Below are 25822 nucleotides of genomic sequence, written 5' to 3'. Positions count from 1 at the left end.
TGATGCCTCTGGAAGGTCCCAGCTCTGGGGGCTGTGTTTAGCCCCCCCGCCCCGACTTGGGGCTCCCCGGTGCTGCCGCAACCCTGCAAACCTGCCAGAGCGGGAGCAAATGTGCTGCAAACCCGGCCTGGGGCTCCACAAATGATTGATAGCAGCACGGAGCAGTGGGGCTGGCAAAGTGGATTAGCAGCTGATGGATTGCTGTAACTCAAGCCCTCGCATCCCTGCTGCACCGCCAGCTCCGGGGTCAGCAGCGCTCGGGCTGCGGTACGAATCCAGCCAGGCCAGCCAGCTTCAACTTAAAGTCTGCTGAAGTTGGGAAGCTGTGGAGGGGCAAACCCCAAATTACATCTCTGGGGAGACCCGTGGGGAGTGTTGAAGTGCTTACAAAGTCCCTCATCTTCATATTGAATAGAAAACAGGAGCAGGAGATAGCATGGCATGGGCTTGCAATACCTCTATTTTTGTTTTCCTGATTTTATTGGAAAAGGAGCACCCTGAAACACCAGGGCGGGAGCCTGAAGGACGAAACGAAGGAGGTTACGAAAGGAGCGGAGCGGGTTATCGGCGTGAGTGCATTCCTGCGGGGCCGGGCGGGCCGGGCAGCTGGGGCCCCTTTCACAAACCCCGGGGAGCTGTTTGCACAGCGCCCGCCGTTTGTCCCAAGAACATTTCTTAAATTGTTTCTAGCACGCTCAAGTGCGTGATTGTGCCTTGTCCAGTTATTTTAGCGATTGCTGCACGAGCAAAAGTGTTACCTGAACACCCCATTCCCACTAACATGCAGCGGGTCTGCCAGAGGACCCACGCAGCAGGTCAGAGCTGGAGGCATGTTGTATTCATCACCACCTCCGTTGGCCAGGCTCATCACAAACCCAATTAGTGACTCTGGCCCCGAAATCTGTCCCCATCCCTGGGCTTGTAGGATCAGCTGGAGCAGCTGCAGCCCTGGAGGGGACCAGCAGGCTGGAGCACACCGTTTCCCACAGCCCCGACCCCTGCCCACGGCTCCTGGGGAGGCTTTGGAGGTGGCGGCCGGGCTGTGCCACCCATGGGGCACAGCAAGCACTCGGTTCTGCCCGCCAGCACCCATTGAGGATTTTGGAAAAGGCTGGGGAAGGGACTGGCACTGTGCCACACACCCTGAAGCAGTGGGACAAGGCTCATCACCTGTGTTTCCATTGCACCTGGAGCCAGGTGGGATGTTGTCCTCCCAGGCTCATTTTCAGGAGCATTAATTAACTGCTCTGTTTTTTCCAAGCCCCTCTCCACAACTCCAAGGGAACAGGGTTAAAACCAGGCTGTGTTTGCAGTGTGATGGACATGCACTCGGATGGCATTGTTCGGAGGGGTCGGGCTCTCACACGGGTGGCCTCGACCCCAGGAGGTCCCCACGCACACACACGCTGCTCGGCGCTCACGGAGCACCTCGGCCGGCCCCGGCTGGTGGGATGTGGCTGAGCCGGGGCTGGCTCCTGGCTGCCACAAGCATGTCTGTAGCGATCACAGCAACATTTTGCTCTTGTAAAATGATAAAATCATGTCTATCTTACTATTGACTGCTCTACCCATTGCACCCATGCCCCGAACGCTGAACCACATGTGCGCACAAGAAGAGCCCAGGGATTTTTCTGTTAACAAGGCTGGGGCATGAGGGTAGACATCAATTGATGAGTTTGACAGCCATTCTGGCGTTGCCCATTCCCAGCCCATTTTCATCGTAATCAAGTGTCCAAAAGGGGTTTCTCAGAGGACCACTGCTTTTGAATATTTTATTAGAGACTGAAGCCAGCACAGGATATTGAGTACTTCAGCAGCAAAGCAATACAGTGCGTGGCTGGCAGGGTTTAATACGTATCTGATTGTATTTGCAATTACGAGAAATGCACTGAAGCCAGTGCTGAGGCAGGCCAGAGAGCTCTGAATGCTGCAAATCTGGGCCATTTAGCTACGTTATGACTTCTTCTCCTCCCTCGTGATTCATCTGGAGAGCAATTAAAGCCCTTGTAAAAATGTGTTCCCAATTAAAGAATGAGACTGGGTCTGAAGGATTAGACAAATTGAGGAGCAACTATTGCAGTAGTGCAGGATTTGTATGAGCATCCCTTTTTTAGTTCATATCAAGCAAAATCCTGTGTGAACCAGTGGGAATGAAAACTGCTGTGGGAAACCTGCTCCAAAGTCCACAGCGTTCTTCCTTAAATTAAATTTGAATCCGGATTGGGGCTGGGGCTTTCGGTGCTCCACCTTACTGCTGAGCTGTTTGAGATGTAGCAAAGCAGAGCAAGCAAAATCCTTTTTGGAGAGGCTGAGCCCGAAGAGGGGCTAGATAGCAAATCGCTAGTACCTGCTGGCCAGGCCGCTCGGCAGCATCCCTGGGGCTGCAGGGACCGTGCCGCACCGTGCCCCTGCTCAGGCACCAGCCCTGCCCTGCCCATTACCTCCACTCCGGCGCAGCCACTGAGGCCAAAGCCGCAAATCCATCCTGTACGCACAGGCCTTATTCTGATCCCTCTGAAGCCGCTACATGCTTCAGGCGGTGGCTCCTAACAGCTTCAAACAACCGTATTAATCTGTGTCAGCCTCCCTTGCCAAAGCACGCAGGGCGGCAAAGGCGCAGGGAGCACAGCAGGAGCTGCGCAGCCAGACTTTTATGGCCACAAAGGCCAAGTCGCACCTGCTAACGGTTGTGAATAGACTTGCAGACAGCACCAGGTGTGCCATTTCAACAGATTTCACAACTGGGTGTGCCTTTCATCTATGTATAGAGCCCCGGCAAGGAGATGAAGCGTGCTCGGCAATTGTCCTAATTTAGCAAAAATCCTATTTGTCCAGTGGGTCGCCCTGCTCGGTCAGCACGTGTATTTCAGGAGCAATTATATCGGTTGCCCTTGGCCTGGCCCCGGCCGTGGCCCTGCAGGGAGTCGGGGAATGCCGCTTTTATCGTTGGCGGGGAGGGATGGTAATGAGGGAGCGGGCGAAAAGGCAAGCGGCCGCCTGCCAGGGGAGCGTGCTCCCAGCAGCGCAAGGAGCATCCCCGTCAGCCCGGGGGAGCGCGGGCGGCCGGGGCACCCTGCACCCCATCCCTGCGCCTGCCCCGCCGTGTAATTCAGCTCGTTTATTTAAAGTGTCAGCCTTGTAGAGAAGGCGTTTTAATCGTATCACTGTTCAGTGCTTAATACCATGAGACCTGGGAGTAGCTCAGGGCTTGCAGATTCTTTACAAATAGGATAATAAACAACAATAATAAACAACGTCCATGTACTTGCAAGATGCTGGTGACGTCTCTTCTGCCACCTAATAGCAAGCCTGACAGTGACATTACATTCAAGATTTTATAATTTCAGGCTTCATTAGAAGCCTGAGTCACAATTTCAGGTTCATTAGATTATCTCTGTATCTTAAAGCCACATCATAAAGATGAGAGAGATGCTAAGATTTGTTTTTTAAATGCAGACCACTCAATTGTACTCAATAAAAGAAAGATCTCAAGGGGGTGGTTGGATGAGATCAGATCAGATTTTTGCAGGCTGGAGTCAGTATTCATTAGCAGCAAATGGGGACCCTGTTTTATTCTGAACTGTCTGTTCTCCATGGACGTATGTGTGGTGGCACATCCGAAGGATGCATCTAAAACACAGACGTGATTTCAAGATTCCATTAGAAGCACTTTTTTCCTGCCTGGGCTTGGCCGATGTATATCGGATTTGCTCTAATTACAATCTTTGAAATGAGCCCTGATGAGAGAAGTGGCATCTGAATTGCTCTGGCTGTATTTTTATAAATATGAATCATCTACTGTTTTGAAAAAAGTTCAAGCCCTTTCTCACGCATTTTCAAACCTTCCTAATTCCTTATAAAAATCTCCACCAACATTAACAGGAAAAGGAAAAGGATGAAGATGCATTTGTATTTAATATTGCAAAGTCAAACACCAGACACAACATCGCTTTATGCACAGCTTTCACTATATTGCATCGCCACTGTTTCTGTGGAAAATTCCCAAACCGTGGAAGGAAACCAAAGTAATCCCTTCACCATTTTGTTTTTGTTTGCGAATTACGAACTGCAGGGATGGCTGGGCAGAGCACAGGGCCTGGGTGTAGCATCCCTTGGGGCGTGAAGGCTTCAGAGCCATCGCAGTCCCCTGGGGTTTTGTAGGTGTCTGACCAGTACACCCCTGGGGAGGAACGGAATGGGAGGCGGGGCAACGCTGCTCAGCTGCTCGCCCGGCCTTGTGGATCGTGGAGAAGTGCTGAGGGACTGCCCAGCTCATGCAACTGCCCTCTGTCACGGTTATCCAGAAAAGAAATATAAATTGCATCAAAAAATGTTTAGTCTGAAGCCTGGAGCTTGCATTGGCAAGGTCGCCTCGGAGAACAGCAGAGTGCTGGCGCTGCGTGGCTGTCCCCGTGCCCGGCGAGGGCTGCGGATCCCCTCCCTGCGCGCCCCTCCGTGCTGCTGCACCATGTGCCCCTCTTCCCCGGCAGCGACCTCCCGCTCTCATCCCATCCCTGGGACACCCCTGCTGCTGCTCTGGTGGTTTTAGGGCCTTCATCCTTCCCTGTGCTGGGTACGGCCACGTGCTCTCCCTGGCGGCCCAGCAGCCCGCAGCTCATGATGTGCACGTTGCGTGGCGGCACAAGTGATCCAGCACTGCCTGACCTGCCTCCTCCAGGGGTGGTCTGATGGGTCCAAACCGAATGCAGGTGCCGAGGTTTGAAGGCACCTCTAGACAGACTAATCAGTGAAATGTGTATTTAGTCTGATGAATCACACCTTGAGCGCTTGTCACCCACACGGGTGGGTCAAAGCCTTGGGCTCTCACCAAGGTCGTTAATGCAACGTGAGTGCACCTTGTGAAGCACCGACTCCAGGTCCGGGATGCGGCAGGGGAAGGAACGTCTGACTGGGGGAAAGCTCTCAGCATTGCAGAAAGAGCCTCATTCGAAGTGGAGTTTTGTCCATTTGTAATTCCGGGGCAAACGGCATAAATACATAAACGCTGCTTTGAAAAGTTTCAAACTCTGACCCCCCTCCACTACACTGATTTATTTTTCCAAATTACTGCATTATGCAGCAAAAAAGGCTTTTGACATGTATACGCACACACTTATTAGCTTGACACTAAACAGATCAACAAGCTACTGTGTAATAATTTTGACGGAATGAAAATAGATACTTTGGTAACTACAGCCTGGAACAAAAGGCATTATTTATTATACATATTGTAGTAGTTCGTAAAGGCCTCGGCAGCAATCAGGACTCATTGTACTCCACCGTAAAGATGCAGAGCAGCGGAGACCCCGCCCTAAACCACCTCCCAGTGTAAATACATCAGACAGACAGAATTTATTTACTTTTCACGATAACTCAGCCCTTGACTCAACACAGACCAGGCACAGTTCAATGTAAATGTGTCTGAACTTTCACAAAAGGTGTCTGACTCCCACAGACTAAGGCTGCTCTTACTCCAGTGGCTTTCCAAGGACCTTTCCTCCCTGTCAGCAGGAGAAACAGCAAGTACCAGTTCTAAAAGCATTTTTTTTTTTTAATTATTTATTTATACACCTATTTAGATACGCAGTGATTTTAAATCAGCCACTGGATACCATCAGGCATCTGTACTGCATTTATTCCGGTTGCTATATGAAAGTTTGCATATTCGCAGTACTCATCTTCTGAACATACTTAGTATCTCAGTAATCCTAGAAGCACATATAATGTAGTCATGTTAATTAACATTAACTCAGTGAATAACATAAACTACTGCATAATTAAATTGCCAGACTTGATTTTCTTTCATTCATGCACTTAACAGTTTCACATGACAAATAGTCTACATCTAAACCACGCTCACAGAACAAATAATATACATTCTAATTAGACCACTTTATTCCATCGAATTGTGTTGCTCAGTACGTCTGTGCAGGCTGTATGGGCTCCAATGTAAACTGCACAAATGATGGTAGAATCTCTCAGTAAAGCACTCCCGATCACTACATTTCCCGGAGCGTTATCCGAGGGGTAAGTCCCATTCTTCCCACTTGGGTGATAAGGAAACTACGACCACAGAACACCTCAGCAAAATCACTTGTATTAAGTCACCTCAGAGTCAAATTAAAAGAATTTGGCCTCTCAAGTCCTGCTCTAGAGGACAAAGTTTGATCTAATTAATCAAGTATTACCCATAAAACAAACAAAGAAGCATGTGTTCCAGTAGAAGCCCCCATCATTCATCCCTCCATCACGGCTGCTCAGCATTATAGTGGGAACAAACAGAAGCACATAATCTTACAGCTGGTCTATTGTCAAAATGACACATTAGCAGAAGGATTTACAGACGTGTTTGCTTATGAAATAAAGGCTTGCATGTTCAGAAATGCAAACGTTTTCTCTGTACAGGAGCTACACACCACAGGGAAAGCTGCTCCCTGAAAGCTGTGCAGAACTCAGGAACACAGTTAGGATATCTGTGTCTGTTAAGGTTGGCTCCCCCCCACCCCCAAAATATGAGAAACTACAGTGAATACACAGCTGCCAGTACGTACAGACCACAGCGACAGGCTGGTACAGCAGCTGCACTGAGGTCCTGAGCAGCTCTTCAAAACAGTGGTAGAGCAGTGCCATGAAAAAGGAGAACCTGGACACATTTACTTAGCCTTTGTGCGAAAATCAACATTTGCTTCTCAGAGGCAAATCCTGGCCCCAGTGAAGCCAGCAAGTGTTTTGCTAATGATGAAAATTGGGTCAGGATTTTAATTCAGATTTTACTTCCAAATTTATTTCAAGAAAGATTTGCTCTGTGATGAGTTGATCAAGGCAAGCAGTTTTCTGTATCCATAGAACCATCAGGAAAGCTTTTCTTAAACTCATGGTGTTTTGATTTTATTTTTTTGTAGCTTGGGTGCTATGTTGTTTTGGAACCACATGAAGCTGAAGATGACACCCATCGTCTTTGGGAGCGTCTCATCATAAGCAAACTTCATGCAGTCTTCTAAAGGTATTTCTACAACTTCAATCAGCTCTCCTTCTTCAGGCTGGCCACCTCCTTCGCTGGTTCTCATCTGGTCTGTCACTTCTGCATAAAATAACGTCTGCCTAGAGCCTGTCACACCAACTCCAGACCTGGAAAAAGGCAGAGAGGAAACTTTGTTTTAGGTAAAAAGAAGGTAGCTAGGAACTAGGAATGGAAACCTGGGTCCTTAACTTGTGTCACTAAGCAACATCAAAACGCAAGTCCTTACCCTCTGTTAATGTCTTTTAAAACCTACGAATGCAATTTTGTTAATACAGAAATTGATTGCAACTTTCATGCAGAAACACCAACACGTTTGAATACAGTTGCATACAAAATGGACCTGTCTTCATATATATTCTGCAACTTTGGAAAAATATTAGTTTGGGAGAAAATTAAAAGACTAGTTTTTGAATTGGTGAACTGTTGTTCTACATATACTGAAGTCAACACAAGTTTTTTCAACTGACCTTAGTGAAAGCTGGACTGCACGATGACTTATTGAGATTTACAAACAACACGATGAAGCTCCTCAGCGTATCTGCATGCTATCATGCTACATTCTTGCTTGGTTTTACACAAATATTTAGATTTTTTACTCTTAAGAAGATTATGTCCATTCACAGCTGGAGTCCTCTACTCATGGACTGGGTAGGTCCAAGAGTAGAAAGGAAGACTGAGAGTCTTTCTCTATCCTTCCTGAACTTTAGCCTTGACCCACATGGAGCACTGTAAGCATGCATGCATCTGAAGTAATTCAGTCTCCCTGCTAAATTTGCTAGAGTGGATTTAGCTGAGGATATTTTAGATTATGCAGTCTTTCTTCAGCTAGACTGCTTGCTGTGTATTATATTCTTATTTGTTAATCCTCTATTTCCTTAGGACTATTTCATTTAGGTATTATTAAATAAGGGATAAGTACATAATCCACTCATTTAGTCCTTCCAAGAGAATATTCACATAGTAATTGCAACTTCTTCATTTCACATGATTACAAGTGACTTTTCACATTGAATCTGGATCCAAAGTTCACTGAAACTATGAATGAGGCATCAGGGCAAGCTGAAAAATTAGCTTCTATATTATTATACATACAGAGCATTCTAAGATTCATAGCAGTGTTATGATTAATTTAGAGTGTATATCAATACTTACCCAACCATTAGTCAACTAAATCTTTCAGTTAATCCAGCATAAATCACACCCCATAGCAGGAATTAATCACTCGTCTCTCAATTTTCCAAGAACACTGGTAATTATTTTGTTTGGAGAATTAATAGTGATTATTGAAGTTGGTTTCTTACATCAATATACACTCTTTTTTTAAACACAGAATAGGGAGTAAACCAGTGAATTCTTTTCCTAAAATTACTACTGATACATTCTGTGACTTTGGGAAAGATGTTTCACAAGTCCAGGATCGTTCCTGTATCTCTACGAAGTGCTCGAGGAACTTGAGCAACTTTGGCACTTCCAGGAACTTCGAAGGCTGCTATGGGATTTCTTTCATTCTGGGCTCATCACTTCATTTCAGTGTCAGTAGTGGGTTTTTGATACACATTTTAACCAACAAAATGTGACCTACTAGGATGCAGCAAGAAGCCAGACTAACAGTTTTCCCTCTCTCTTCCACTCTCACCAAGGTACGTGACCTCCTTCCTCAGTCAATCTGATTCAGTATCTACTTTCCCTAAGGACCTGTTTTCTGCAGCCACTGTCCTTGCTATTTGTACGCTATTCTGATGACCATCAGAGATGGTTTGCCAATAGAAAAGCCATCCAGGGCTGACAATCATCCACAGACTGTACTTGCCACTGGCACTAGATGAAATGGTTTCTCAGGACTCCTCATGCCACACTCCCTTTTCCCTTTTCTGATAGGACACTGCCTGGAAGAGCAATGCCGTTCGCCAGCCGTGCTGCCACTCACCTCACCCCTCTGAAGATCCAACCAGCCGACAGCACAACACAAACGCCGTCTTTGAAAGCAGCAGGAGTTGCACACTGGGCCCACCATGCGGGCTTGATCATTCTGATCTCATTATAAACGTAAGGTAGATTAATTTTTCATCAAGTTGCTATCAGCAACCAGCGTGCAAAAGCTGGAATGACATTTTTTTATGCTAATATGCACTGATAGTGCCCTTTCTGCTGTGAGGATGATGGCACACTTTACTGGATTCTCTTTGTGTTAAAATACAATAGATTTTCTTGGTATTATCAAGCAATAATATATAACCTTAAAAAGGAACACTGGCAAAGAAATACTGATGAAGAGCAAACAGATCTATTTCACAATCCATCACAGCTGGCTATTTAAGCTCTAGTCATTCAGCAAACAGTCTCTCCCACCTTATTCACTTTGATACCTGTCACTGACCGCTGACCCCTGTGCTACCCACTCCTCACTGTCGTAGCTATGGCCACGGGAAGGAGCCTCGCTGAGAGAACGTCTTTGTGATGGAATAGTAGATTGTTTGTTCATTTTTTGCTCCCTGTTTTCCTTCTTCTTTTCTTGTGTGAGGAGGCAGAAAGGATTATTTTTTTTTAATCAACTAGAGATCCAGATCTGTTTTTCTATATATATAGTGATTACTCGTTCCTCAATTGTTTCTGCAAGAATTGCATTTTCAGTAATTAAATAAACATAGGAAGCCTGGGGTTCAGAGATTGCTTTTTGGTAATTGGTGATAAGAAAAAAAAAACATGTTAATTTATGCTGTAAAATTTGCAAGACTAAGAATGCAGCTTGCTAGTCTCCACAGGTACTATGAAAAAACACAGGACTATGCATAATATATTTAATGTTCTGTTATTTCTGATGAGTGTTACATCTGAGCTTCATCTGGGGTGCCCCACCTGGAGAATGCAAATGCTCTTAAATTGAGTATACCCATGTCCACCTGATATTATGTAAAGGTTATATACAAAACCATGGAGACTTTATTTAAGAAGCTCTTCTATAAGAATGTTCTGGCTTGGTTATTTACAGCATAATTTCCTTCTGTACCACATGTGACCATTTACTTATGAAATAGCTGCAGCTGTGGAAATCACAGGAGTTCACTGTCTTTTCTTTAAACTAAAGGAAAACTGCTTCTGAGGTGCTACACCATAAAATTCACTTTCTTGCCACTGTAGCTCAAATAGCATGGAGTGATTTCAATATGCCATTATTTCATTGTATTTTCTCATATGATACTTCTATTAAATCAGTGTTTCTTATGAACTAAATACATCAAGAGTTGCTACTACACTGACTATACTTTAAAAGAGGAAAGCACTAGACATTAATGTCTTTCCTCTGTTATATGCCCAAAGTTATGGCATTTCTTCACATATACTGGCCTATCATTTGCCACAGAAACCAATGAAAAATTTGCAACAATACATATTCAAGGGAGGACATACCCCATGTTCATTCTTTCTTATTTGATTACCTAACTTATCTTGCTCTGGTGCAACTTTGCCACGAGTTATTCATTAAAAACTATTAAAAACTTCCAAATGAGTGATAAATAAAATCAAAGAGTGGTGGCATTAATACTCATGTTATTCTATTCTATTCTATACTTCCCCCGTAAAACCAGCAAATTTAATGTTTATAAGACCAGTTAGAATCCCCTCTCTATTTAGATGGGTGACTTCAGAGACTCTTGCATGACATTATTTATGTAAATATTCAGGGCTTTTATTGTCTAGCTACATGTCTATTTCAATGGTTTCAGAAAGATACAGGAATATACTTTAATTCATAAAAAAAGGCATATTTCTTACCTTTTTTAATTTGATATCTCTTTCTCTAAATGCTCTGGCTTACTCTGCCAGTTGATCATTTTTGCATGGATCCATGTGGAATGCCATTTACTGAATTAAATATTCTCCAGTATTGCCTACTGCTGTCTTTCACAACATTTCCAGACTCTTAGACAGTAATGTAACCTGCCTGTCCTTAGAAAATTGTCCAAAAATCAATGCTACTGACATTTAATTTGTCTTAGTACCTTTGGTTTTTATAGAAATCAAAAGTTAGCAGGTTTGTTACTTTGAAGCCTTTCTGAGCCTCCATCTGGTTGAAGTAATGAAGTGTTTTAACACATACCCTTGGAAAGCGTGTATACATTTCAGCGATTTTGGGTACTTGGGGCTGGAGGAGGAAGAGAGGAGAGAGGGAGAAGGTGGGTCTATCTGGTAAAGAGGCAACACGCTCCTATTATGTTTTCAGTATGCTTTCAGGTTTATCTGTCACTAGGAGCTTCCTATGCTTTTGCACACTTCCACTTTCTCAGTACGATGTTTAAGGAATTTTGATGTACCTTTATTCATGGTTATATTCCTTTTTCTGCTACCGTCTTCCTCTATCCCAAGTCTGTGACATATGCTTTTCCTTGCCCTAGTATTTCACGTTACAAATAAAAAGCTTTTGCCATGGTCTGAAATGAGTCACCTATTAACAGATTACAGCTATATTCATTAGCTTTGCATCTGTGGAAATCACAGGGGTCAGCACACCCGAACTGCAAGTGATGAGTTTCACCCTGGGAAAACCACCCTCCTGATAAAGGTGTCTCCCCTTCCCAGTACACGAGAGGCTTGGCTTGGGGGAGGGCAGGCAGGGTCTGAACTCACAGCACTGGCCCAGGGTGAGACTTCGGGCTTCAGTCTCATTCCACGGGTTTAGCACCGTGTTGCCCAGACCAGGCATGTCATGGCTCATACTGACCCAGACCTACTAAGCCTGGCTTGACCTAGCTGATTGTTCCAGATGTATTTTGATGTGTCTGTACAGTGCTTGACTCTTATTTACCACTGTGGGACAAATGCAAATGATCTATACAAAACACAGCTCTGTTTTCCTCATTCTTTACCATGAAGTTCAGTTTCCTATGAGAAGTTTACAGTTGTTCCAATTAGCAGCTACATGGCTGAGACACACTCTTTGTCAAATCGTTAGGGCTTAAGCTCACAAACCCTGTAACTTCAACAGAGAGAGATTTTTAAAACCAAAAGTCTACTAGCACCAAACTTTTAGTGTTGCTTCAGAGACAATTAGAAACCTCCATTACCTTTGACAACAGCAAGTCTAAGATTGTAAGCATGTCAAAGTAAGGATACCAAAGTGGTGTGGTTTTCATCACACTAGTAACTTAAATGTAAGTTTAACACATCAAAACAAGAGTATATGCTGCATTCCCATACTTCATTTTAAATAAAACACTCAAACACTGTGATTAAATCATGCTATGGCTTTCAAAGCTGTGGGCAACACACTTACAGGCACCAGCACAGTGGAGAAGCAGTTTCTGCAGAATGACCGCAGAGTGCTTCTCCTCACCTCCTGCCCGGGGTGGGACTGGCTGGCAGAAGGAGGCTGCAACTAGAGTATATTCTCTCTACTTCCTTCTTAGACCAGGGAAAACACAAGAGACAGATTGTCACTCCAATCTGTTTTTGAAACACGGCAATAGCAGCTCTCGCAAAGTCTTTGTTTAGCTCTTCCCTTTTATTAAATGCATGAGGAAATATGTAGCACATGAAATCGAGCTCAGAAGATGGGACTTTTCACTTCTCAGATCAAAGTTCATAAGCATAAGGATACATTACCTACATATTTTTTATCACAAGCGGGTAACAGTATCTTATTGCTTTAAAAAAAAAGTTTAGTAGTGCCTAAAGCCACAAGTGAGATTGAGTCCACCTTGTACGCCTGCCGATGCTCAGTAACAGTGAGTTTCTTCTGCAAACTGAGTGTGTGTGCGCACACGTGTGTGCACGTGCACATTTGTAAGCAGGGCCGAAATTCAAAGCATGTACTCAAGATTAGCTTTGCCTTCTTCTCATGTCTGGGTGCTCATCTATACCAAACAATTATTACATTCATAACTATTACATTCATAAATATTACATTTTTAATTTGAAGGAACAAACAAGGATGAGAAAATAAACAATATCTTACACTCTACTCCTCTGCTGCAACGTGGGGAACAAATAAATTGAGTTATTGTTGTGAAGACTTATTAGTTTAACTCAGCTTTCTGACAGACAGCAATTAAAAGCTAAATTTCTCATAATTTCTTAATATTTAACAAATATAAAATCTATAAACAATACCTGTTTCTATCAACACAGAAATAAATTTTTTGGTTTTAATCTGACATAGTTAATGTGAAAATTCCTAAATGCAAGATATCCTTTTATAAGATGTAAGCCATTTGGATGCAGAATTTGGGTAGTGAATACGTAATTCATGTTTACAAATAAACGCGACACAAATCTCTGTTATTTATGCTGAAATCAAGATCTATTTAGGCATGCAACATGTAAACTGATGAACAGTGACATGCAGCTCCTATTGTCACTTCTTAGGACCTTTGTACAGTTCTGACATTATAAGCAGCAGGTGCAGGAGAAAAGCAGAGAAGTAATTAACATAAAATTATATTACATTATGCCATCACCCAACAGGTGTACTAGCAGGTGATCTTTCTAATTATAATGCACTTCAACATTTTCAAGGCTATTATTCTTTCTACATAATAACCTGTGAATACAAACCATTTTTACCTCATTGCACAGGGGCTAATAGCCATAGCACAGTAATTGGAAGATCCAATATTAATTCTCTGAATGCTCGTCTTTGTTGTATACTTTTGGAAAAAAATCAAATGTAGGAAGATTAAAGTAAGTACCTATATTAATATAGTTAGGCCCTTAAACTAATCCATCTGATTTTTTTGCAGCGGGGCTGAGAACCTGCAGCTCCTATTGTATCCAATTCATAGCCAAGAGCTTATTACAACCTCTGGGAGAAAATAAAGACGGAGTGAAGGGAAAAGGAAGTTGAACCAGAAGCTCTGGTTCAACTTTATCCTGATGTGCTGAGGTGTTATTTAAGTCCAAATAATTTTATAAATATTCTTCAAGAAGACCAAACATTTCAAGGAGAAAATATTGTAAGTTGCAATGACAATAATAACATCAACAACAACAACAACATACTTCCCTGCCCCAGTCTTGTAAGGAAATAAATCTCAAGGAAGATAGCTGGAAGTACTTCAACCTAAGAAACTAACTCACAGCTCAATTTTGCATGGGATTCAAACTGAAAACTGCTGGGATACCATGACAGATAGAAAATTTATTATATCTGATACATGAGTAAGTCCAAAGTAATTTACTTACAAAATATTGCATTTAGGAAAAAAACAAAAATGGAGGGAAGCTCACAGATTTCCTTTAGAGCTTTTAAAGATGAACAATTTAAGTGGCAACCATTTTCACGAAGTATTAACTTCATTTTATTGAGCTAAATGGCTCCTTTACATGCATCGCATCTACCATCTATGCTATTTTTGACTGAGGCCATACATATAGTTGACAAGAACTCAACACACCAGTAGCTGTCAAAACTTTCAGGAAGCCTCCAAAAGTGGATTAGCTGCTGCCAGAACAGAAAATAAATTTTTTGTAATGCCAAAATGAGGCTACTTATTGTATGCCAAGCACAACAGTAGCAACGTGTGTAGCCACGATGAGAATAGGTGGCACCACACAGGTTGCAAACAATACAGATTTTTTTCTGAATGCTTCCTGCCTCCATCTACACAGCAAAATGAACCACTTGCATTTAAATTCACCTTCTGGCTGGCATTTTCTGTAATAGGAACCGATATTTCTGATTCTTCAAAGTGTGATTCCTCTGACCTCCTCCATTCAAGTCCCTCTTAATATGTTTGTCTGTCTTGTTATCTGCCCCCAATCCAGTCTCCTTCATTGACCCATGCCATACTGTCCTCCTGTGGCTGGAACAACTTGTTCCTAAGACTCTTGCTCCACTAGTGTAAATTCCCCAACTCCTGGCTTCTTTAATGATTTCTCACTGACTCCACAGCTACTCTGTGGATCATTCAAGGCAATTAAGTCTGAGATCTGCTTAATTCAGTGCCTGGCTTCTATCTGATGAGTATCATGTCACAGGAGCTTTGGCCGATCTTAAGAATGGGTTCCAACAGCTTATTTTTATGTGCTTTTGAAATATCTGTATTAGTATTGTAGTTAACCTTTTCTGGTTAGCTGAGAAACATTAAAAAAAAATCCCCCAAAACCACTGGTGCAGGCCCTGACAATAAATGGAAAAAAAATGCTATCTTCAGATTACCTCCAATCTTTACTGCACCCATGGCCTGAGAACAGAGCGAAGTTCTGCTTGAACACAGTCTAAGTACTTTCCTCATTTCGTTAAAGAGAATTCTCCACCACCATGAATGTACTTTCCCCAAGCCCATTTAGTTCTCAGCCCATGTTTTTTCTCTGCATTAGTCCTTCATCTCTTCTTCCTCTTTTTCTGCTCAAGGATTTTCTATTCCATTTTTTCCCCTAGTCTAAGTTCTTCCTACGCATTGTCCATGCCCTCCTCTTCTTAATCCATTAGCCACAAAACTGTCCTGACCTCCCTAGCCAAAACCATTTCTCCCTTTATATTTGAAGTGTCTTCTGCTTTCCATGTCCTTCTGTCAGTTCTAGCTCAAGTCCTGCTTTTATTCCAGTCCAGGTAATTTCCTTCTCATGACCATGACTCCAGAAATGGGTGTCATTAGGAATACAAGACAACTCCTTGCTTTCAGACCAAAGGGTGTGAGAACACAGAAACTCTTGTTTGTACAAAAGCCTTTTCACCGTGCACACAACTCTGAGTTTTTATCTACAAAAACCTAACAGACTTAACTCAGTAATTATTAATTATAGTTATCTAAATATTTGAATGCGGTTTTATTTGCATCAAGAAAGGAACAACAACTAACAGATTTGTCAGGAATGTATCAAGTGCAGTCAAACAAATATCAGCTCTAATAGGATAACAGGTCTTGTGGATAGGAGCAGCAACAGAAACAATATAACTTCAGTTTATCAAGGCTTTGAACACTATCTAATGTGACAGCTTCATTAAGAAGTTAGGAGACCATGATATACTTAGAGATCGAATAAACTGTGAAATAGGTGCAAAACTAGTATGAAAATGGTACTCATGGATATCACTGTCAAATTGGAAATACAAACTAGGATTTCAAAATACAAAATATTTCAAAATACAAAAATAGGATGCCACTGGGGACCATCCTCCATTCAATATAATTCAGAATTTTGTTTTAGGACTTGTATGTTGAAATACAGACTGCAGGTAGCAAAGCTGAGATAGATTATTTAAAAGAAGCTAGAGATGAATATTAGAATTCAAAATCACCCCAAAAACTTGGAGAAATGGTCTGAAAAAATAGGATGCAATTCAGTAAAGGCAAGTTCAAGGCTCTGTGTTTAGGCAGCAATAACGAACAGCACAGAGAGGAGCCGAATGACAGGGCAGTACTGCTGCAGAAAATAGTTTTGAGATAGGGGAGGCATTGTGGACCACAACTCAACAACATAATGCCACTGCAAAAAAGGCAAACATCATACTACAGCATATAAACAAAATAACCTGTGAGACTAGGGAAATAATGCTTCCACTCTATCTGACACTGGTAAAACCCCCACTAAAATACTGTGCTCCACTTTGGGCACTATGTTTTTAAGAAATATGCAGACCAGATGGAGAGAAGGCAGAGGACAGCAGAAGGAATGATCAGACATCTAGAAAAAATGATCTAAAGAGAAAGCTGAAATCAACTAAGATAGTTTTGCATAGGCAAAAATAAAACAAAGGGGAGACGTTCAAACAAATACATGGAAGGTGCAGAAGTATTTCACGTCCGCTGGGAACAGGGTAGTAAGTCACAGGCTTGAAGTGAAGAAAGGGAAGTTCAGGCAAGACACGAGGAAAAACTTGCTCATGGTACCGCTAGTTAGACAGAATGCTTGGAGAGGCTATGAAATGATCAGATTTTAGAGAAAACACAGATGGACATTTGTCAGAAGTAATTTAAATCCAGCTAAGCCTGATCTTTGGAAGAGGAGCAGTCTAGGTGAGATCCTCCCAAAATTCCTTCCAATTCTGTTTTCTAAGGCTTCTCTCCGATCTGATGCACTGGAACAATAAATAATATAGAGCAACTATTACATGGATCACTGACATGACAGATAACAATAGAAGTGCATGATGTATTGTAATTATTAATGGGATGCATATGCATTAATGTAACACTTTGTGTTGGAGCTGGAGCGTGTCCAGAGGAGGGCAACGAAGTTGGTGAAGGGTCTAGAGCACAAGTCTTATGAGGAGCGGCTGAGGGAACTGAGGTTGTTTAGTCTGGAGAAGAGGAGGCTGAGGCGAGACCTTATTGCTCTCTACAACTACCTGAAAGAAGGTTGTAGTGAGGTGGGGGTTGGTCTCTTCTCCCAAGTAACAAGTGATAGGATGAGAGGAAACAGCCTCAAGCTGCGCCAGGGGAGGTTTAGGTTAGATATTAGGAAAAACTTCTTTACTGAAAGGGTGGTCAAGCATTGGAACAGGCTGCCCAGGGAAGTGGTTGAGTCTCCATCCCTGGAGGTATTTAAAGAACAGATAGATGTGGTGCTCGAGGACACGGTATAGATGGACTTGGCAGTGATAGGTTAACAGTTGGACTCGATGATCTTAAGGGTCTTTTCCAACCTTGACGATTCTATGATTCTATGATTCTATGTCAATGCTCTGTATTGACAGTCACAGCATGAAACAGCATAAACCATTTAGAAAAAGCCCTGAAATTCTTATATGTAATGTAGCCTTTATGGAAAAAAACATCCTTAGCAGACCATAGAGGAACCCATTACTTCCTGTCTTTGCATCAAATCCTCAAGGATCAGACAGATATGCCAGTCTTTGGCTGAAGGAAGAAGAATAGGACACTCCTAATAGGAAGACCGTAACATTTAGAATAGAATTCTAATACAGAGCACAGGAAGTCCAACAAAAGAAACTGTAAAATATCATCTTTAAGGCTTCAACCTTTCATATAAATCTAAAAAAATAAATACTATACAGGTCCTTCTGACTTCAGCACGGATCTCCATGGGCAGAAAGCTGTGCCCACACAGACAAAGCAGGATTGGAGGATTAACATGCTAAGTGTCTTTTGCATAGGTCTCAACAGAGAAAACTCGAATTGTATACTCTCTTTGCAAGTCAATGCAACTGAAAAAAAAAAGGCAACTGAAAGAACAACCACCTGTAAGATACAAAGATATTTATCAATCAAAAAACATAGGGTGTTTTAGCCAGATGTAAATCGTTAATGTTGAGCCAAACTTCTACACTGAAGCTACAAACTTCTACAGCTACAGAAATTATATTCTACTTTTCCTACTTTGTGTTTGTATACACATGCATACATACACATATGTATATATCTGCACGCTCTGGCCTGTCAGTGTCATCCAACCTATGAAATTCTATAGACAGCTTTTGCTCATAAATCTAGCAAGGCACTTTTTCTTTCAGTAGAACAAACCCTTAATCTAGTTTCAAGGAGTTGTAAAAGACAGCTCCTGTGATTCACCCCCTCCCCTCAACAGAAGCACTGCTTGTTAATCCAGCAGGAAATAACATTTGCCAGGATTGACAGCTGTGGATTTGTATTCAATTCCCAAATTAAAAACCAATGACAGGGCTGAGTTCAATGGAGACATCAAGCAAAATAAAGAAAGTAAAAAACCTGCTGCTTTCTCTATAAAATACAAACACACATACATTTTGGATAACAATACTGAAAGCTGGGAAGGAGATATAATGGGATTAAAGTTGTGTGCAAAGTTCCTCCTGAAGGATTTTGGTTTTTGGTTTTTTTTTTTTCCCCCTCCAACAACTCACATTTTGTATTTTTCCTCTTACATATTAAGTTTTCCTCTTACTCCTAACATATGTTTTAAAATGTTACAATCTACTTCAAAACTATTTAAAACCCTGCAAAAAACAAAATGTAAAAATTTTCACAGCCAAATCAGCAAAATGTTCATATATAACATTAATTATTGTCCAATTCAAAGAAGGCTTAATAGCCCAAATATTATGAAGCGATCCAATGGTACAAGTTCTCATGTTTCTGCAAAATTGTGTTAATGGTAAATCAGAGTCCATCTTGGGCAGCTTCTATTGTTATCAGAATAATAAAAATCAGAGTTGGAAAACGCCTGACACAGTAACGACTGGCTGATGCCTAGTGCTGTAACAAACTGCTCTGAAGAGCTCCATGCAACTTTTCCCAGTTCTAATAGCCTTTGGAATAAATCACAATAGTATCATTATTACTGGGAATTCAATCCCATTACGAGTTTATAATTCCTTAAGTCTCTTTAAACACTCCTCTCGCTTGCTGAAAATTACACCTTTCATATACTTTCAGATGTTCCTCCAACACACTGCTTAAATGAGGGAACAGGGAACATTGATTTACATTCAAGACACTTCAGCAATCTGTGAAACAACAAAATGCAAAGTGTTTTAACTTACTGCTATTTACCTGTAAGAAGTGATCCTCCTTAGGTCTGTAACGGAAACACGATAGCCACACTCTTCTAAGACCTCCCCACATGCAATTTCTTCTAAAGAAAGGTCTGGTTTGTCTACAATGCCAGCACAGAGTTCATAGGTCACTCCTACCACAGCAGGTAAGGGATCCTCTAGACGAGAGAAGCTCTCCTTGTCCTGATGCTGAAAGACTTGAGGATGATGTCTTTCTACTTCACACATGTAAACAGCTTAAAAAAGAAACAAAACACAAAAGAAAAAGAAACAAGTGTGTGGGGGATGTTTGTTTGTTCATATTAAATAGAAAAAACGATGGTACACAAATTTTGCCTGGAAATTTATAACCATCAGAGTACTTGAGAGTAACAAGGAATTCAGTTGTGTTATATGTTAAAATCATGACATACTGAAATTGGAATTTTAGAGAACAAAGGTTTCTGTAAAATTATTCTTTAAACTCTATTTGTGCTTACATCATTTGGAATGAATTCATGCACACCTTAAAATAAATAAGAATAAAAAAAGGAAGCTAGTTCATCCAAGAAGTCTAAGTCCCAGAAGCTACATACAGCTTCCATTTGTTGGGCAATGCGGATATCAGGATTTAATTTAAACTATGCAGTTATCTTCAAGGAAAGTTGGGTTGCACATTATGTACCATGTGCACAATGATGAGTCTTTCAGCCTGTCAACTCAGCTGTTATTTAGAAAGGGTATGAAAAGCATGTATGTTTGTTTGGAAAAAAAAAAAAAAAAAAAAAACCACAAAAAAAAAACCAACCCTCTTTTGAACATATAGTTCCTTGCACAGACTCCTGTGTGGAATCTGAAAAAGACTTCTTGAATTAATCTAGAAACAGCTGCCACTGTAATGCACTGCTAAAGAAAGTGCAAATGCCAGATTTTAGTCCTTATTTAAGCAAAACCTCTCACTGATGTCAACAGAAATTTTGCCTGAGTGAGAACTGCAGGACTGGATGTTAACACACAAGGAATCACTACCGACAATTCCAATCATTGTAACTTTAGCTTACAGGTGTAATCCTTTTCTTCTTTGAAATTTCCTCATGTCTGTACCTTTGCTTTTCATGAAAGGTTACCACGAGGGTGTTACAAAACACCCTGAATAAGACTATTTTGAAATTTGGCATTATTTTTATTCCATTAAAATACTTTACATGCATATTTCATATACATGTAATACAGTTTTCAAATGAGCTTATCTTTTATTTCCCATTCTAAATCTTACAGAACTGCTATATAAAAGAACTCAAGTTTAATAGACAACTCTTTGTTCTTCACGTTACGGAATTTAGCTCATTATTTCTTAAAACTGTGATATACAACTAGGTCCCTAAAGAAATATTGTCGCATAAAAGTAAAGCACCACAGTGACTTCTTAAGCACTTGGTCTCTGGGGAAGAGTCTATACCCCAGAAGTTTGTGCCTAGGCTCTTTCTAGAACGCTTCTTGCCTCAGAAGTGTAGTACAGCAAGATCAGCACCTGAACGGGAGATGTCTAGATCAGTCTAAAAAGAAAGACAAAGTGCAGAAGTTTGCCCAAAAATTAATCTTTCTCCAGAATTTAAAACCTTCAAAGCTGTTTGCAGTAGGTACATCTAGGCCTTTGAGATTCAAACATTTAAGGAAAGGAGCTTCCATTTCTTAGTTGAAAAACATGACTAGAGCTCAGTTTTCTTTTTAAAATGCAGCAAGAAGGTGGCAAAAAAAATATTCCATGCAGAGTCTGAAGGCCAGATCCTTGAAGGCTGTCTATTGTCATTATTCCAAAAACTTCTAAAACTATGACAATTATCATAAATGACAACTACCTCCAGGATCTCTCTGAGATGAGCCAAATACTCTGAGACTATATTGCTTTTTCAGTATTGACTTATCTGTATCAGTAAATACAAAAAGGAACAATGAATATATCCCAATAAAGGACTTGGGCAGCAAACCAGGATGCAGGTAAGAGTGTGGGTACAGAAATATGAAACTGTGACTAAAGGAACTCTCTGTTACAAGTCTCCGCAATCCCTGAAACCCATCCTGTCATTCCGGCAGGCACCTGCCGTTCTCCTTCTCCCTCAGCACAACTGGGCTCCACGTAGATCAAACCCTACATTCCCAAAAGGATTCCATCCAGCAGTCTTCCTCAGAGCAAAGCCAACACTCAGAGCACACTAACAGCTTTTCTCTGCAGATAAGGAAGAAAAGAAGCGGTACCAGCCACTTCTGTAAGAGTCCAAAAACTAGATCATTCACCGAGGAATCACAGTATGAATTCATTATCAGCAGGCTCAGAAAGGTTCAAACTCAATCTATCTCTCAGATAAGCAAAGCCCAGCAAACCAACCTGCCTGCTAGTATCAGGGAACAGAGGTGTCCCCCATACCTCTCCTGAAGGTGCAAAACTGGCTGCACAAGTGATGCACCAGGGGAGATGAAGTACCAGATGGAAAAGCAGTCTGTGGCCTATTTGCTAGGGCACACTCTTGGGAGGGAACGTGTGACTCTCCTCTTCCTCATCACAGGTTGTCAGCTCATTGCAAATGCACAAAGAGTTTGGAGAGCAGAAACTAGAAGCAAGAACTCAGCTCCCAGCACAGTCACCTACCCACTAGTCCTGTGTCTGACTGCTCCCTTGTCTTCTGATGGCTTATGCTACTTCATCATCACCGGGCAGTCTCCTCCATCATCAGATGGACGCATGCAATGAGCAGCAGCACAGTGAGGACTCAACCAACCACCTAGTCCTCATTAAACATCTTGACTAATTACCCCAGAGTCACTCAGCGGTAAGAAGTCTCAGAGTGGAAACTCCAGTAGAATTGGTGTACTTGCCTTCCTTTCTGCAAAGCTGGGACAAAGGATAGATGGCTTAACCAAACTCATCAAATAAGATCATAACTGTTATTCGAAGCAGCCCTATTAGATGGCTCATACACAGGGATCTGTTTGCTATCTCTAAAGAGAAGGAAACAACAGTACGGACCGAGGGGTTAGTGGGGTTTAGCTGCCTGGGGAACGTACTAGCTTTTCTTTAAACTTCTGATTTCTCTTTGATTGCGCTGGTGCTTTGTACCTCCTGAAACAGACCATGGCTTATGATTCAGGTCTTTGATACTGTTTCTCTTAAGTCAAAGCAAACATAAACACCACAATCCATTGAAAGGTCATTATACTTACAGTGAAAAGAAGAGGGCACGTGTTCATAGGTGCTAACCCTAGCCTTTCCCAGGAACATATTATTTTATTATATTTGAAAACGTGTGGTCAATTGACTACCAAAATGAGCATTGCCCAAGACCTTGGCCAATCAGTCATAGGTGAGGAACTAATATGGAAACTACTGAGATATATGTGTAACTTTCTTCCTCTCTGCTCCTTCTAAATGATTCATTCAGGACGATCTAAGTCCACAGTACACTGAAAAATATGGTCCTGTCTGCCTCACCTCATTTGTGTGCTCCTGCCACCCCTCAAGCCCACATGAAGTCTTCCAGGCCAGTCAGATAAACTGTCTAATCCTCAAAATTATCTGTTTGCAGCCATATAAGACCTCTGCTGTGGCTACATAAGGGCTAGTGCTGCCAAAGGGAATGCGGTAGGAACGTACACACAGGGAGGGATGACTGCCTTTATAAGCAGCACGGACTTCAATGGGAAAACCTGATTATGACACCGTGCTCTAAGGAAAGGCAAGGGCATGTGTCCACCAGCACGTGTGCAGGGGATGTGCCTGGTGAGTGAGCGGCAGCTGTTTGCTCACAAGTAAGGAGCTATCGCCTTCCTGGTGGGACCCTGACAGGAGCTAGCAATGAGAAAAGTCTCAGCCGTAATTTTTGTTTGTGGAACAGGCACCAAGGCAGACAATAACCATGGAACAGAAATATAATTATAGTGATGTGAGTAATGTCAAGGCATGGTTGCGATCACTGAACTGCTATGGAGTGTCTGACTGATGACTGTCCCTAAGGGCAGGTTTCTGAGCAGCTCCAACCTCTGGAACAGGTTAACTCCAAGAACAGTCCAGTCTTTTGAGGCAGATTTGACACTTCCATAGGGATGATGTAATGAACATGTCACTCTTCAGTACATATATACATATGTATATATATATACACACATATATACATATAGATATGAAGGCTTCTGCCTAAGATTGCCTCAAAGAGAGCAATAGCTATCTGAGCCATTTTATTCGGATGGCAAATAAGAGACATCATTGGATTATTGATAAACAAATAAACAAACACTTTCTCTTTATATAGTCGATATAGTGCTTCATGAGAAGTAAGCACTGTCAGTATAACAGTGCTGCACAACACTGAAGAGCCTGTCAATCACTGTCAGTAAGAAAGGACAGCATGACACCACCCTTGAAAGTTTCCTATAAAGTCTACCAGGAACAGTCTTGAAATGGTCTCCTAGCAACAGTGAAGTATCTTGTGATTTTTTTTTAATTAACATGCAGAGAATATGCATTTAATTTTTAACTTCCAAAAAGTAAATATTGCTTTGAATTGAAATAACTGATACAAAAACTCAAGAAAAAAACCCGCATATTAACCTAAATTCATAATAATAACTGGTAAAATGAAGCTGTCCACATATTGATGAAAAAGCATACAGTCCTAAATTTCCCTCATTTTAAATTCCAAAGTATAGAACGCACAATAACACATTCAAAAAAAAGGAATATTTAAGGAAAAAAAAAAAGGAATATTGTGCTTCTGCACAGAAGCTGCCTACTAAATACTAGATAGGTCAAGAAGGAACTTCAAATAAAAGCAATCTATTGCACAATCATTGTAGAGCTGTTTGCAATTTCACCTGAAAGAGGACAATGACTAGCCCAAACGCAGGATGTAAGGCTACCCTGATCATTCGTTTCATCTATAATGGAAATTTCCCTAGTTAGATATTCTGACCAACTGAAAAGGGTGGGCTATCATACAAAGAAACAGAATATAGAACAAAGATTTTATCACCACAGATGCACCAACTTTTAACTGCTAAACCCTTAAAAGCTTGCTTCACTAGAGAGCAAAAGTAAATCTAAAAAAAGAGGATTACCTGGGCGGAACTGCTTCACCACAACAAAGCACTGCCGAGAAGTATTAAAGATCAGGATTGACACACTGAGGAGGAAGATAAAAAACAAAAGATCAATGCTTTATGAAGGATTAATGCAGAACTATTAAACTTACATCTTGTGAATTTAATTTTAACTACATAAATACATAGAAGATTTATTACTAAAGCCACAATGCAACAAGATCCTTGTCCAAAATCCATCAAGAGGGACAGATAATGGGTCATGTTCCCAAAGCCCATGACAATTTACCCAAAATTAAGTCACTTTTGCTCCTGCCGTGCAATGTATGCCACCAATCAATTCCTTCTCCCCAACAGAAAAAAAAAAATCCAACTCTAGGAACATTGCTACTAGATAGTAATAAAAAAAAAATCCTTAAAAAGAAAAAAAAATTTCTTCTCTTGTATCAGTCCCAGATTAGGATAGTCTAACTCTTAGGCACTAGTCTCATTCAGAGCCAGAGACTTCTGTATAAGAACAGAGCATCTCCTATCTGTGGCTACTTGCTGAGCTTGGGCCTTAAAACAGACACCCTCCAAGTCCAATTTTGTACAAATTTAAACCAGAAGTAGCTTTAACTGTTACCACACTCAGTGGTTTAAAAGTAACATTTTAATCTTTCCCCTGTCCTCTTTAGTTGTTTGAAATACATGTCATAGGGAAACCTGGCAGGCTAAGTATTTGGAGATGCTCTAAAAGTGTGGAGTACTGATGTCCCCTGGTCTCTTTCTCAGTTAAATTACTCTCAGATTTTATTAGTTAAAAAAAATGCAGACAAAAGTCTCTCTCCTTAGTTGGTAGCCCATTAAAACCAGCAAAAACAAGTGTATATTTTGCTCATTACCATGGTAGCATTCTCTCATTTGTTATGCCTCACTGTATGCAATTGGAAAGTTAATTCATTATTCTATGAATTCTACAATAGATTAGGCTAACAATGGCATATTTGCAGAGTTGAGTCAAACTTTCAACTTTCCTTGTAAAAGAGCTGTATATTTATTTTCACCATTTGATTTAATAATGAAGTCTCAGGCTGCCAGAGAAACTGCTATTTGATGATTATTAAAAATAATGTTAATGTTTATTATAATAATATATTAAAACCAAAACAGAAGGGAGAAGTCCAGATGTTAACGTTTATATTCATGGCTGCTATTCTCAAAGACCCGTACTGCATATTGATGGCTTCCTGCCCCAGGAGATGTCATTTGCAGGCAATTTTAAAGGAAAGGGGTTTCGCCTTCGGAGAGCCTGGAGG

At 41.4% G+C, this 25822-nt stretch overlaps 1 protein-coding gene across 1 annotated transcript in view; it reads right to left on the bottom strand.

Moving 5' to 3' along the window:
• Nucleotides 1-6722: 6722 nt before the first annotated feature.
• NUDT14 (nudix hydrolase 14) overlaps nucleotides 6723-25822 on the bottom strand; it is a gene marked incomplete at its 5' end in the record, with an annotated part of 61968 nt that continues 42868 nt past the window's right edge. The window contains 3 exons of the mRNA XM_082317618.1: nucleotides 6723-7128; nucleotides 19453-19690; nucleotides 24543-24607. Of these exons, the coding sequence (XP_082173744.1) occupies nucleotides 6873-7128; nucleotides 19453-19690; nucleotides 24543-24607 (559 nt within the window). The 3' untranslated portion in view covers nucleotides 6723-6872. The remainder of the gene's footprint in view (nucleotides 7129-19452; nucleotides 19691-24542; nucleotides 24608-25822) is intronic.

The sequence above is a fragment of the Platalea leucorodia genome (genome assembly GCF_965183815.1).
Source record: "Platalea leucorodia genome assembly, chromosome: 7".
In the NCBI taxonomy this organism is placed as follows: Eukaryota; Metazoa; Chordata; class Aves; order Pelecaniformes; family Threskiornithidae; genus Platalea; species Platalea leucorodia.
The sequence above is the reverse complement of the archived record's forward strand: the minus strand, read 5'-3'. Positions and strand labels throughout refer to the sequence as shown.